This window comes from Bos javanicus, chromosome 28 (genome assembly GCF_032452875.1).
Source record: "Bos javanicus breed banteng chromosome 28, ARS-OSU_banteng_1.0, whole genome shotgun sequence".
Classification (NCBI taxonomy): Eukaryota; Metazoa; Chordata; class Mammalia; order Artiodactyla; family Bovidae; genus Bos; species Bos javanicus.
This window is the reverse complement of record NC_083895.1, coordinates 32,196,210-32,211,819: the sequence shown is the minus strand read 5'-3', so window position 1 is coordinate 32,211,819 and position 15,610 is coordinate 32,196,210. Positions and strand designations below refer to the sequence as shown.

The 15,610-nt window shown below is 39.3% G+C and overlaps 1 protein-coding gene across 6 annotated transcripts in view; it reads right to left on the bottom strand.

The window, feature by feature from the left end:
• The window catches only part of KAT6B (lysine acetyltransferase 6B), a 182,090-nt gene that overhangs the window by 45,390 nt on the left and 121,090 nt on the right, over positions 1–15,610 (bottom strand). For 4 of the 6 annotated variants that reach the window (XM_061405394.1, XM_061405393.1, XM_061405392.1 and 1 more), the window contains 5 exons: positions 9,245–9,360; positions 8,920–9,001; positions 6,378–6,510; positions 2,529–3,460; positions 1,411–1,532 (listed from right to left, as the gene is read on the bottom strand). In XM_061405394.1, the coding sequence (XP_061261378.1) occupies positions 1,411–1,532; positions 2,529–3,460; positions 6,378–6,510; positions 8,920–9,001; positions 9,245–9,360 (1,385 nt within the window). The remainder of the gene's footprint in view (positions 1–1,410; positions 1,533–2,528; positions 3,461–6,377; positions 6,511–8,919; positions 9,002–9,244; positions 9,361–15,610) is intronic. The other 2 variants (XM_061405396.1, XM_061405397.1) reach the window with 2 other exon arrangements.

Genomic DNA, 15,610 nt, shown 5'->3' with positions numbered 1-15,610 from the left:
TGCTGTTCATCATGTTTAAATATGAATGCCAGATACAATCTCCCAAAGTGGTAATATTTAAGGACTTCAAATCTCAGTGACTGGGGGGCGGGGGTGGCTGGGTGGGTGGTGGTGAGGGTATGGGATATATTTTATCTTAGCCAAAGGGAAAAACACTACAAAGAATGCAGAATGAGGAATGGAAATATCCAATGGCCCCTCAAGGAGAAATAAGCACAAATATTTAGTCCAAGTGGTTTCTACTAAAACTTCAAGTTTTAGTTCAAAGTTCAAAGAACCTTCAGACAGACCCCTACTCCCCACAAAAGGAAGTGAGGTAGAGCAGGTAATCGATCCATAAATATCGTGCCCTGAGAATGTGATCTTGTTCAGCTGCTAAATCGTGTCTGACTCTTTGTGACCCAATGGACTGCAGCATGCAAGGGTTTCCTGTCTTTCACTATCTCCTGGAGTTTGCTCAAATTTATGTCCACTGAGTCAGTGATGCTATCTAACCATCTCATCTTAGGCCGCCCTCATCTACTTTTACCTTCAATTTTTCTCAGCATCAGTCTTTTCCAATGAGTCGGCTGCTAAATGTGGTCTACTAACAGAAAAACTCACAATCCATAATAAATTTGTTTCTGACAAGTCCAATAGCCCTTCCTTTCAACGTTTTGGTGAAAATAAGCTAAGTAGAGTTACTATCTTAGGGAAATCATTTAAAAGAAATTACTGGACATTGAAAATAAAAGTAATTACAACTGATCATGCAACATAATATTGTCTTCACCAATGCCCAGGAGTTAAAATCAGGAGATGTTTTTCGTATTGTTGGCCGTCTGAGCTGGAAGAAGCACCGGTCAATTTAAAAGTGATTTCTTCTTTCACTGAGCTATTTAAAAGGGCTGTTTTCTTAATTTGAGCAAGAATAATCAGAAATCTATTCCTTTACCCCTAGAAAGTGAAAGTGAAGTCGCTCAGTCGTGTCTGACTCTTTGGGACCCCATGGACTGTAGCCTGCCAGGCTCCTCTGTCCATGTGATTCTCCAGGCAAGAATACTGGAGTGGGTTGCCATTGCCTTCTCCAGGGGATCTTCCCAACCCAGGGATCGAACCTGGGTCTCCTGCACTGCAGGCAGATGCTTTATCCGCTGAGCCACCAGGAGCATTTTTCAAAATCTGCCTCAACAACTGCTACTCTGGCCTATTTTGTGAGACTAGCTGAGCCATTACCAACTTGTGAGAGTGAAGACAACTCAAAGACAGAACTTTTGAATGTACAGTTAACAGAAATAATGGTAGCAGTTAAAGAACCACAAAGGATTTTGAAGGGGATTCTTTATAAAATCAAGGCAGTTAATTTCACAACAGTCAGATACAAAAGTCATATATTATCTTAGTTTCTGGAATGCAGTGTCCTGGCCTTACCTCCCAAGACAGTTCCTGGGCCTGCTTGAAAACATCCAAATCCTCTTCAGTAACGGTATCCTTGTTTCCAATCACATTTATATCTGTACTTTCCTGTTTGATGCTTATTTTGATTTCCGTATCTGTCATTTAAAACCAGCAGAAAGTGTATTTACTGACTTGCATCATGAATAACCACCATATAATTACCAAAATGGTACCAAATTAGCACAGTGGGCAAATAGGGAATTTTATTTTTTTTAAAGCTTTATAAGCTTTTACGTCTAAGCGCTACTCATAGATCCAGCAGTACCTTTTCCCTGCCGTACCCAAATTATTTGAATTATCACTGTCATCTTCTTATAGCTTCAGTAAACAAACGCAGGAAAGTAAGAGCAATACAAAGCAAAATCACAGTTTTCAACCAAGATTAGAAGGCATATCAATGTCTAGGTATAGAATTCCCATGATCATGTTTGAGACAATAAAATCTATCATTCTGTCCCAATGACACAGTTTGGCTTTTGTTTTATATAAAGGATACCAAATGTAACGGGCCAATTTGTTAAATGAAATCATGAAATCAGTTTTCTCCCTGAGGTGAATACACACACAGACACACTCACATCCAAAAAAGCACACATCACAGAATCACAGATCAGGCTCTGTTGAGAAGGAAGCAGGATGAACTTTGTCATGAGAAAGCAATGGACAGAGGGAAACGAGGAGCCGACGTCCGCCCTGCCGGAAGCGCGGACAGCACGAGGCCACACAGCGCTGTGGCTGGAGAGGTGGCGCGGGGAGGAGCGTGGCGGAAGCGCGACAGGGGCTGCTCATGCGGGACCACAGCGCCATAAGCAACGCTATGACGGCATCTGGGGGGGGCCCTAGTGTCACTACAAATGGAAGGAAATCACCAGAGTGGGAGAGTATTAGTTGAAAAAACAATGTTTTGGAGGTTTAGTCAGCATTAGAAAAAGGTCAAAGTTTCACTGCTTCTGTATGAAAGTGAAGTTGAGAACAAGAGAAATAGCTAAGACCTATGTGACAAATAGGAATTGATTGATTCTTTTTTTTCCGGGGGTTGGGGAGAAAGGGACGGGACGCAGGTTTGGTTGGAGCTTTGACCTTTTGCTTACCATCATCCTGATCAGGTTTAATCCTTCCGTCTGTCAAGCTCCCCTTCCCTGGTGAGGGGGTCCCCATCTGAGGGGTCACTTTATATTTTAACCTGCCTAGCATCCTGTGCTTTTTAAGGAAAGTTGTTCGCTTGAAGTGAGCAATTGCTTTAAAAATACGCCCTCTAGCCATCCCCCAGCTAGAGGAGGAGGAGTGAGAAATAAACCTACTTCTAACATCTCTTTTTCCAAAGAAATGGGCTTTAGACTTTGCTGTGAGAGGGAATTCGGTTTTACGACGCATACGTTTAGGCGGTGCATAACTTGGGTGTCCCTTTTGGCGAGACTGTCCCTGAGTGGTATAGATATGAGAGAGTCCGTCAAAGAGTGCCTTCAGCTGGCTGTTATTAGTAAGACTGCTAAAGGAGGGCACGCTGGACTGGCTGGAGGAACTCTGAGGAGAGGTAGAAGAAACAGAAGTGCTGGACTTTTGTGAGCTGGGGCTCTGACCAGAGATGGGGGTCGGGGGTGGGAGTGAAGAAAGTGGAGGTTTTAGCTTTTGTGTGGTACCTGGAGCCAACACATGAGAAGTGCATGGCTGTTTCTGAGAGACCTTTTTCCTTGGACGATAGTGCTTTGAAAAGTCTATTATTTCACCTCGTGATCTGCGACCATCAGGTGATGGTGTAAAAAACTTAGTAAGGCCATCAATGAGCCCTTTGGTTTTCTTGTTAACTTTAAGTGTAGAGGCAGAAATGTAGGTGGAGGTGGTGGTGATTTTGGTGGTGGCACCAGGCCGAGTGGGGTCTGTAACAGCCAATCTGCTGCTTGAGTCCTTCCCAGATGCAGCATGACCGGATGAAGGTGTGGTACAGACTTTAGTCTTTTGACCCCTACCAGGTGACCCCCTTCCTGTGAATGCATTCATGGATCCTTCATCACTGGTTACAGACCTAGGCAAAAATTTAGAGAATAGTATCAGCATTTAATAATAAAATTATAAAGGTATCTAACACAAGTTTATAGCAACTAGATGCAGTCAACGGGCTTAAACTTAAAAAACTGAATCGTGACCCTAAAGCCCTGCTTGTGTGTGTGCCTTCACTGAGGTGCTTTTCTCTGTTGCAGCCACTACGCTAGCAAGTCATGATTCTCCCAGGGCCTGTCCAACAGGTACTGGAAGAATCATGTGGACCCAAGGGGATTATAAGTAAGAAAATTTTTGAGGAGATTAAAAGATCACCCAATGGTTTCATTATAATTAAATAAAAAAATGTTACCCCTTGTGTCATGATACATAATTGTGATTTTCTGAAATGCCTTAAAAAAAAAAAGTATTAAAGGAAAGAAGTCATAAGTATTATCTAGAAGTGCAAGAAGAAACTTATATAATCTCTAGTTAGAAGCAATTTTAACTCCAATGGAAAATTTATAGAAACAGAATTTAGTTATTAACTATAAATTAGTTTTTTTTTTTTTAAAGTAAACATTAAAAAAATACCCTCTTCCTCTTAGAATTTTATGCTTAGGATGATAAGATAACCAATAATACTCTCTAAGTAGAGGAGACAATTAATTGCAGCATAAAATATTGCTGAAAAAAGGACAACAATAGCAAAAAACTGAAGAAATGGTTAAAGAAAAGCTACAGCGGGTCAGACATGACATGGAAAGTCTGGTGGAGAAGCAGCACATTTACCATGGTCATTATCAGACACCTGGCATCAGAATCTTTACACACTGGTTCTGACTGCTATTTCAGTTCCTGTGATGCTGGTTCTGCTCATACAGCTGTGTGCTCAATGGAGACTGGAGGTCACTCTGCTAGCACAGCTGCCTACAGGAACAGCAGCTGCCTGCCTTCGCCTCAGGCTAGGGCTTGGAAAGCCACCCGTTTTGCAGCAGAATTTTATACAACAGAAACATGTGCATGTGAATTATGGCAGTGCTGGGGCCCGAGAACGGACCTTAAAAATTATCAGTTGAGCTGACGGCTAGTAATGAAGAAATGGAAGCCTGAAAATGATATGATCTTAAATTATAAAAATATCTTAAGTAATTACAAAAAGAAGAGCATAGTTTAGTGGTTATCCTGTACATAGAGATTTGATGAACAATTTCAGCGGTCGCCCTAAAGGGGAGGCTGGCGTAGGTCTATGGAGCAAGCTACTAAGGCCCATCTGAAGCAGCTCAACCGCCAAGAGCTTCGCCCAACGCCACCGAGTCAGCCAAATCAGGTTAGAGCTGGAGATCTCGAGTGTCACACTGAGAGTCACCAGTAAACAACTCATCCAGGATAAAACGTTTTGCATCAGAATGTTACATTTGGACTGTATCTGGAATCGATTGCCCAGAAAGGATAATATGCTTATAAAGCATGTAAAAAGGAAAACTCCCCAGACTGTCTTAAAAATTCCTAAGCTCAAAGGACAATTTTGGACAAACAAAAAGTTAGGATTGGTGCCAGATGTAATTTTCAGCTGTGTCCTTTGTTTAGAAAGTTTATATCCTAATTCAGTTTTTTAAATTGGGCCCTGAGGATACAGTCCCATTTCAAGAACAATGCTTAACACTGGATGAACGCAAAAACACGTAATTCCTACTTCAAGTGATGCTAATATGAAAGATTTTATTCATGAATATGTTTCATGTTTGCCTCTACAAATTAACACAAATTCCACATTAGAATGGCCACCAGTTAGAAGATTTTCATAAAGTTTCACAAAACACTCTAGAAAGGAGCATGCATTTTCTACTTCTCCTTTGGGAGATAGAAGTGCAGGAGGATCCTGTTTTCCTGAGACCAGGTAATAATAAAATGAATTGCTCCAGATAAAACTAAGGGAGAGGGGAGAGTAAGCAAGTAAGACACCTGGTGTTTGTTCACTGTGTGTAGAGTTCCTGTTCATTTCTACATTGCAATGACCCTTTCACTAAGCCCAAAGAGAAAGGCAATGGTCTTACAGACAGCTGCTTCAGATATGCAAGTCTACAGATTTCATTTCTAAACACCTTACCTAATGCTGATATTCAGTTCTATATTCTACATGGGTTAAAAAAACAAACACACTCACTACAACTCTTTTCTCTACTTCTCCAGTAATTCCAGCTAAATGTTCTATTTGGCTTTAATGGCAACCACATGGCCACAGGCTAGAGGAAATGGGGCTAACATAGCATTGGGTTGGCCAAAAAGTATATCGTTTGGATCTTCCCTAAGATGGTATGCAATAACCCGAATGAATTTTTTGGCCAATACAATAGGACTGCATGCTACTGCAAATATATTATTTTGTCTATATGTTTGTATACATGTGCACATACCAAATGGTCCTGTCTAACTCTCTGAAGGCAAACATTAGGACAGTCATTTGCAGATTTCTCAGAAGCTTCTATTTCATAAAAGGGATCTTAAAAAGTTGTAATACTACATTAGCACCAGAAACGAGTATTTTTCTAAAATGTTATCTGGGGTAACAAAAGAGAGTCATTATAGATGTGAACAAATCCCTCTCTTGTTTTAAAAATTCCTATAAAAATATTTATATAATTAAGCTCTTTTAATGCTCAGCCAGTAATAAAGTAGGCACAATGAGTGTTTCCAATTCTTATATTCTGCTTCTGTCCTGCTGCTTGAAAAATGTCACTAAGCATCACAGATACTGGCAACAGAAGACCTCAAAATGCCAACTGTAATTTTAAATGTTATTTTCAAAAAGATTTCTACAGCTTATGCAAAAGAAGAAATATTCCTCATCCCTTGAGTTTGTAAAAATGATGCTAAAAAGTTAATGGGATCTAAGGGGGTTACAATCAACTGTATTTTAAAGCACAACATAAAAGATTTTTTTTGATAAGATCTCAACCTACAACAATCGTTGCTTTAATTTATTTTTCGGTCGTCCAATGGGTTTTGCATATCGTCGTTTTATTTGTGCAGCTTTCTCATGAAGTAGTTTTCTTCCCTTTTTCTTTGGTCTGCAGACTTGGCAAATCCACATCCCTGAATTAATATATATATGAGAAAAATATTTTAATGTTTCATTTTAGGAGAGAGATGAAATATAAAGTGCAGCTGTAATAAGCTGCCCAAGGATGCCTGTACGCAGAACTTTACCCTAGAAGGTGGATCGTTCCCTTTTGTCATTCTGCTCAGGAAGCTGTCACTAAAGGTCAGTTTTCCCAGGGTCAAGGTGATGAGAGCAGAGGGCTGACCCATCTGAGAAGTCTTCCAATAAGGTTTTGCCCAACATGTCACCAAGCCTCCCTCCACCACGTACACACACGTGAAAACCCAGTCTTGTCAGATATTATATATTTTTGGATTTAAGGGAGACATTTTTAAGTCAATCGGAACATTTTTAAGTCAACTGGAACTTCTAGGAAAAAAATACTTGTTTTATCATCTCTTTTTGGGAATTTTCTATACTAAATAAGTTATAATTCTAACATATAGTTTTTAAAGTGAAAACTTAAAACGTTTAAGTACTGTGGAGCTACAATAATTTGAAGTGTGGCATATGGAAGCAGGTCAATGGATAAGAACTAAAAGGCCAGAACAACGGAGAGGTTTAGCATATCATAACAGTCATATTTCAAATCAGTGGGGAAAGGATGAAATGATTCAGAAAGGGGTGCTAGAACAAATAGAAGTCTATCTGGAAGGAAAATAATTACTTCCTATCTTTTATAAACACAAATTCCAGGCAGATGAACATTATGTGACAAAATTAAATGTTATAAGCACCAGGAAAAATACATGGCTATTTTACATAATTTAAGCACGACTGACACTTAAGACTGAAGCCATAAAGAAAAGATTCATGGATTTGACTACATGAAAATATAAAGAGCTTCTGCAAGTCAGTAAGAAAAAGGTGAAAACCCCTAATAGAAAAATGATTAATGGATAAAAACAGGTGCTTTACAAGATGATATACAAACAGCCAATAACCAAACACAAAAAAATGTTCAATTTCACTAAAGAAAATAATTATCAGACATATTTTTTCTATTCTCTAACTGGTAAAAATTTTAAACAGTAACACTGTATTACATTGAATCTAAGCTATTTATGACTACAAGATGCATCTGATTTCAAAGATGTTAAAATGTTTTTTAAAAATGTGTGTCTTAGATTCAATGAAATATAGTAATGGTGAGTGTTGATGATCATACAGGGAAACAGGTATTCTCATACACTGCTGGCTGGCCTGAAAACTAACATGACCTTTCATAGACATAGCCTTCAATCCAGAAATTCCTCCCTGAGGAATTTATCTTAAGGCAATAATTGTTGATGAAAAAATTGGAAATATTTGTAATAATCACTAGATGAAATTGGTTAAATTTTTTTTTTTTAAATATGGGGTTGCAAAATCAGTTATGTTCAGGAACCACCAGGTATAATATATGTGACTGAAGCAAGCTGGAATGTAAAGCAACAGGTAGCAGTGAGACTGAGGCAGAATGGAGTGCTGGCAAATTCAAATTCAAAAATCTTTAAATATAGTACCAGATCTTCTGTTACACAGTTAAGAGAAGTCTCAATAAAACATTTCTGTGGCCCACAGTCATCATGTTTATAATCTCGGCTCTATATACTACGGAATTCTACACATTCATTAAAAACTATCTTTGGGAGAATATTTAATGATGTGGGAATATGAGAATCTATTGTTAAGAGGGAAAAACCATAAACATGTACAGAATTTTCCATTTCTTTTTAAAAGGGTGGGTGGGGCAGGGAAGGAATTTCTAATTGATTATTCTTTCCATTCCTTTTTGTCAATCGGTATTTTCTAAATTTTTCATAATGAAAATGTATAAACTTTGTAATAAGAAGGCAGAGTTATTTATAACGTTCAATATACTATCATATGAGAAAAAGAAGGCTAAACTTGGCTGACTACTCAATAAACAGAGAAGAAAATCCATATTCTATATGGATATACCCATGTAAGATGGTTCAGATCTTCATGCTCAAGATTATCAACGAATGGCCAAGAAAATGGTAATGGCTCCTGTTATAGGACTTTTTTGGGGTCATCATTATCACCATCATCGAGAACAAGTAATGTTTTACCTCTGAACACTCTACTGAACAACATGGAGAAAACTCTAAACTTTTAACCGACCTAGTCTAAATTTATTCTAATGGGGAGTGGTTTTAAGAGAAGAATCATCTTTTTAGTCGGGTGTCCGAATTACAGTATTTATTATATACATTACCCCCAAATTATAAACTTTTACACTTCTCTGCTCACAACCTGTACTAAACCCACAAGTATAAGGAAGGTGGGAGGGATGAAAAAATGCTTAAAGAACCTATATACTCCTGAGCTGTCAGACATTAGGACTAGGCTAATGTGTACCTAATAAAGCACATTTTTTAATAGGTTTAAAGGTTCACCTTTTGGCATTCTGGAAAGTGGGGGATCACAGCACTCCATATGGAATCCTCTATCACAGGAGTCACAGAAAAGCATATTATCCTGTAATGTAGCATATTAGAGACTAATTGAGACTGAAATCAACTGTAAAAGGCCACAAATTCTTTTGTTATCTGGTTAACAATAATAAAATAAGATAAAGCGGCACCACGATCCCTACTGAAATTTGGTATCACACGCACCTAAACACTTAAAAAGAAAATAGCAGCAATCTACAAAAATGAAAGGCCTTAACACTGAAAGCTAACAATTTACCTGGAGATGGATATTGAGAGCCATACTTACTGCATTTTTGCCTTGGATTCTGCATGCACTGCACGTCTTGCATTCGATGCATTGCCACCTTAAGGCCTTTACATTTGTTGTTAATTCAGGACAAAATTTCAAACAGGATGGGTGCCCTATAAGAATAAAAAAAATAAACTGCTTTATGGGAATAGTGCCGTCGATTTTTTAAACTCACTAATATTTAATAGACAGTGACGATGTCAGCCAAAGAACCTTAGGAACTTGAAAATATGAAAAAAATCAAAGATTCCAAATTATATTTTCCCTTCTGCCCTTCCCCCTAGCACCGATATGTGACAGAGTAACTGTACAAATGTTTTCCCCAAGAGAAACTTGGAAAATGTATACCAATTCTAATCACAAGTCTTGGAGAACTTGAAGATAATGTATGCTCAGATCATGTTCTCATACCTGTGCCTTCTGTTAAATCTCTTGCCCTTGCCCTCTTCATCAACCACCATCTACCCCAAAGCTTTCTGGCCTGCTGGCCTGTGAGCAGAGTGCTGAAGTTCAAATGATTCCTACTTTCTGTGTGTAATGAAATCATAAAACATAAAACAACAGTTAACTAAATAAAAACCTGACACTGCTTAACATAATACAATGAACAAATGCAAAAAAAGAAAAAAACTCAGGAGTATACAAAGACTACCCCATTGCTGGGATATACAAAGAAGGCACCACTGCCATCTTGCCCCGGGTTCCTGAATTTAAAATCTGTAAGTGGGAGTTGTTGTTTAAGTCGCTAAGTCACGACTGACTGTAGCTCACCAGTCTCCTCTGTCTATGGGATTTTCCAGGCAAGAATACTGGAGTGGGTTGCCATTTCCTTCTCCAGGGGATCTTTCCAACCCAGGGATCGAACCTGGGTGTCCTGCTTGGCAGGCAGATTCTTTACCACTGAGTCATCTGGGAAGCTCTGGAAGCAGGAATAGAAACAGTGAATTTGGGAGTTAAGAAGTTGCAAAGTCCAGGCTACACAGAACATGCCAAGAAGCACACCCTTAGCAACTGTCCCACATTTTTCTGAGAGTTCGGCTTTTCCACCCTGTTTTGGACACACTTTTCATCTAGCAGCTCTCACCTCACACAGGAAAACTGGAGACCCCAAGGGATAGCACCACTTAAGAAAGTCAGCCAGGCTACACTGAGTAATAGATCTCTCTGAAAGGTTTGGGGAGTGTGAGTCCAGACTCTGGAAGTTTAAAATCTGATGGTCTTTTATCACATAAACCTGAGACCTCCAAATTTGATTTTAGTTTTCTAAATCTGGTCTTAAAATAGTACAGATGTTAGTAAGTCCCATGTGAAAGAACTTATAACCAAGCTGCAAAAGAAACCTGAGGGGTAAAAAAAAAAAAAAAAAGCAGATTCTGCAATTTCAAAACTGTTTTATAATTTCCTGACTTTGGCAGGCTCATTGTTTAAATATGTATTTTGGGTTGCTGCCAAAAAGGTCCTCCTTCCTAAAGCTTAACAGGTGCTTCATAAAATTCTACCCACCAGGAGATTTGGCTTTTTGAAGTAAAAACATTCAAAAGCAATCATCAATACTGTTAATAAAAGCACACTATTCCTGAGCTAAAAAAAACACAACAACAACAAAAACCTAAACATCTGTATTTAAGATGTTGAGCAAATAAAATGTTGTCATAGGATTATGACCTCAGGCAGTAGACACCCAGCAGATGCATTTAACCTATGACACTTTTCTTTTACAAGGGCTTCTCTCATTCAAATGAATGTGGGGGGAGGGCGTTTATGTATATATACATGTATCAATCACCTCTTTCTGCTCAGGAACAGCAAACAAAGACGGCTCGCTTTTCGACTTTAAGAAGTATACTCTGAAGAGGGAGGGGAAGGTCTACTTTGATCAGGGTTTTCCCGCCCCCACTTATATAGTGAGGGGTAAAAACTCAAGTTTTAAAGAACAGCAATTTAAATTCCACCCTTAAAATGGGTCCCATCAGCTTAAAAGTATACCATTTACTTCTCTTTTTTCTCCCTTTTTATTACTTCCTGTAAGTCATACATCACTAGCACATATGACTTCAATTTCATGCACTAAATTTTTCTCTACATTAAAATCTGCTTTTGTACTTTGTAGCTTAATATCCAGCAACTAAGGTAATTCACATCATATTATAGCTTACTATTTTTTTCTCACAGATATCCTATAAAAATAATTTTTAATAATTAATTATACTTTTGAAAGTTAATGGATTTCAGCCACTTTCAATCAAGAGCAAGGAATATTCTTCTTCTTATTGCTTCCTCTCACTTTAAATAATATTATATTGCAACTACTACCATTTAAGCTACCCTATCAAATTCTAAAATCTTCAGTCTATCTTTCCTTTAGGCAACAATCTTACCTTTATTTAGCTCAAGAGAACTGGCCATAGATCCCTTCCAGCTCTAAATTTCTATGATTCTGTAAAGGATGCTGAGGGATGAAGAAATATTTCCATTTTATTTTCTTACTGCCAACTTTACACAAAAGACTGTAACTGAGTCTTGATACGCTAGTACACAATCTATAGTAATTACAAAAAGGACAACCATGCTATTGATAATTCAATTCCTTACCTCCCATTCTAGCCATTCTGTAAACTCAACAATCCCCTCTAAAATTTGGGTTCTCTCTGCTGACACAATTCATGGTGGTTTACACACACACACACACACACACACACACACACACACACTCATTCTTATACCAGTAGATTTTAAGCACTGATAACTTACAACAGTTTTATCCAGCGAAACCAAAGGAGTACTGTTTAAAATTAAACAAGTACCAATGAGACCACAAGTCGGTAGAAGTGATTTTTGAGTCAAGTATTATGGGAGTAAAAAACCATGGGCTCTGTAGTAGACTGAACAATGCCCTCCAAATATGTCTATTTGTAATCCCTAAAACGTACAAATATATTAACCGACATGGCAAAAGGGGCTTTGCAGATGTGACCAACGGTACAGGCCTTGAGATGGGAGATCATCCTGAATTATCTGTGTAATTATTCCAATCTAATCACAAGTACTTAAAAGCAGAGAACCCTCCAGCTTGGTTAGTAACATGAGACAAAAGGAGGAGGACAGGTTCAACACAGGAGAAGGACTGCACCCAGCGGGGAGTGGGAGGCACACAAGCCGAGGAGTACAGGTGCCCACTAGAAGCAGGGAATCCGGTTATGTGACAGCAAGAAATGGGGACACTGGTCCTGCATATGCAAGGAACTGAATTCTGTTCACAGCTGTATGGTAATTTGTTATAGCAGCAATGGAAAAACTATGAAAGACTCAAGACATTGGGTCCCTCACATCAGTTATCTGACCAACTACCTGTCCACTGAAGACCCGATGAGGGAAAGGACAGACATTTCAGATCACATGGTCCAGCAGGTGGTTGTTTTGGGAGGAGGGAGCAGTGTAAGGTTCATAAGCTGTTTTGGATATTATCTCTGAGGAGCCCATGAAGTGTCAAGGAGAGGAGTCCTGGAGGTAGGCTGGCTTGGAGATGTGGGCAAGTCTAGCAAGAGCTTAGAGGAAGGCCTTCCTAAAAAGACACCAAAAGGATGAGTGAGATCAGAGGGGAGCAGAGGCGGGCAGGGTGGGAGAGAGCAGCATGTGCAGAGTGACAGGAGAACACGGGGACGAACATGGGGACATTTAAGAAGAGGAAAGAAGTTTGATATAACCTCTACATAACCTCATATAGTTATAGGTTATATGACAGGGATGGTGATGTGCAAAGGGGTCAACAGGAGCCCAATCCAGAAGAGTGTTTTGGGCTTGGATTTTTCCTAAGGTTAACTGGTGGACACTAAAAATTCTGTGATTAGATTTATGGTTTTAAAAAGTAATTTATATTAAAAAAAAAAAAGTAATTTATGCTGAAGTATGCAAAATGGATGAGGAGAAAGAATATGAAGAGGAAAGCTAGCTTATTATCATAGCAGCTCTGAGCGGGTCTGGTGAAGGCTGTGGATATACTGAGGACGTAGAATAAATACTGGGATGTACAATCAATGCATTTTTGGTAATTTCTTGCTGTGAGAGAATAGGACAGAGGAGGGCTTCTAGAACTGAATGCGTAGCTGGTGGTGTGTCGTTTGCTGAAATGGGAAATCCCCGAGGAGAAGCAGGATGTCGTTTGTTTGCTAAGATTTCTGTCTTTGCTAGAGTGGTGGTGGTTGTTTTGGGAGGAGGGAGCAGTGTAAGGTTCATAAGCTGTTTTGGATATTATCTCTGAGGAGCCCATGAAGTGTCAAGGAGAGGAGTCCTGGAGGTGCTTATATCTAAGGGTCTGGAACCCAGGAGAAGCTATGAACCAAAGTGAGGAAACACAGGGCCAAGGACGAAAGGCTGAAGAAACTCGGAGGTGATGAAGAGAGGCCAGGGAGCTCACAAAAGATCTGGAAGAACTGAACTGATAGAGAGAAAGCACAGAGAATATGAAATCACAGAAGTCAAAAGATGAGAACGTTTCATGGAAAAAGATTCTCAACAACTCAAATATGACTGAGAGGAGTATTTGGTGTAGATTGAAAGATGTCCACTAGACTTTTTTTTTTTTTTTGCCAGGCCTCTGGACAGCATGCAGGATATCTTAGTTCCTCCAAAAGAGATTAACTTGTGCCCCCTGCAGTGGAAACTCAGAGACTTAGCTACTTTTCTGCCAGGGAAGTCCCTAGAGTTTTAAAAAAACTTAGAAGGCACCTTTAGAGTTTGCTACATGGAGGTCACTGTTAATCATACCAGCAGAATTTTAGTGAAATAACAGGTCGGAAGCAAGGCTTCTGCTTCCTGTTACTCTGCATGGACTGCCAATCCAGCTGTGAGAGGGGGGCTTCCTCCTCCATCCCTCCTTCCTCTTGGAGTCCATCTCGAGGTTTCTTCCTAGTTAAGGGGCTTCTTCCAAACCCAGTTTTCAATCTGTGTATAGTCGGTGTGAAACTGGACAACTAACTAACCAATCCCTGGGGTATTTTCTCACAGTAACATCAAGAAGCTAGTGACTACATATATGTGTATATTGCACCAACCAGCTCCCTGGGAGCAGAAGGCAGGCAAGTTTTACTCAGGGTTAACACTAATAAAACAAACCCAGGACAGACTTCAGGGCTCCTGAGGACAGACTGGTACGCGACTCCACGTCTCCGGCTTCCTTCACTGTACAAAGGTAATCTTCCTGCTCTCCAGCTGCATCTCAGCAGCCATGCTGTCTCCAGTGTCAATGAGCTTCCACTTAGAATGATGCTGTAATTTTGAACTGTGCACTTATCTTAGATTTGCTAATTTGAAAACACACATGCACAGAACTCATCTGTAAGTAAGATTTAACCACCCAGCAATCTGAGCAGCAGACACAAAATTTCATTTGGTATAATATCTAATACTTATGTGAAGCTAATTAAAGATAATTTGGTCTTAATGAGGCAAAGAGAATATAACAGTGTTAATTTCAAAGTAGGCTGATCCATGAAAGTCAAGTAAAATCACTTCTTAGTCTCAGCATTTCCATAGACCTGAAGACTATGTGATGAGTCCCACATTCCTATTAGTGCTTCGAACAGCCCTTTGGTGTTTTTGTGTGATGATTTATAGATAGTGATGATCTTCATAGCATTATCTCACTGGATCCTCACAACAGCCCTGTGGATGCAGGATACAGACATCACCCTCCAAACCTCACAGATGTGTACAGCTACGTACGGTTCCATAGCCAGCAAGTAAAGAGGACTGCAGCGCTGCATCTGGGGCTCCTTGCACTATTTACCTCCCTTCACAGTTTTACTACCTGCAAACTTGAATAATTTTTTTTCAAAAGTTTTAGCAGAAAAAACACAGTTAAAGAAAATACTGCCCATTTGCAGCACTGAGCCATCTTAAAAATACAGAAATTTCTAATTGGCTTTACTTTATGATGTAAGCAGAAGGAAACACTTATTACCCAGGTCTGTGAAGTCTAAGCAGTCTAAATGTGACATCATATAAATGATACTTCAGATAGAAAGAGGTGACTAAAAACCAACAGGCACATGTGGGAAACACATTTAAAAGCAATCCTTATGGGCTGTTATCTATATTTCCTTTTTTTATTTTGTTTTACAAGGCTATGGTTTTGTTTTGTTTTGTTTTGTTTTTCACAGAAACGTCTTACATTAGGGATTCCTTTGATCATTACAAGCAGTCTCAATCCGATCCCAGAACCAATGGACTCTAGAGTATGAGATAGTGGTCATTTCTGTAAGGCCAACCAGGGCTACCAGCCACTCTGTAATTCCCACTTCTGAAACTGAACTGGACCATGACACCAGGGCTCCCACCATTACTGGGGGCCACTGCTGAGCCAGG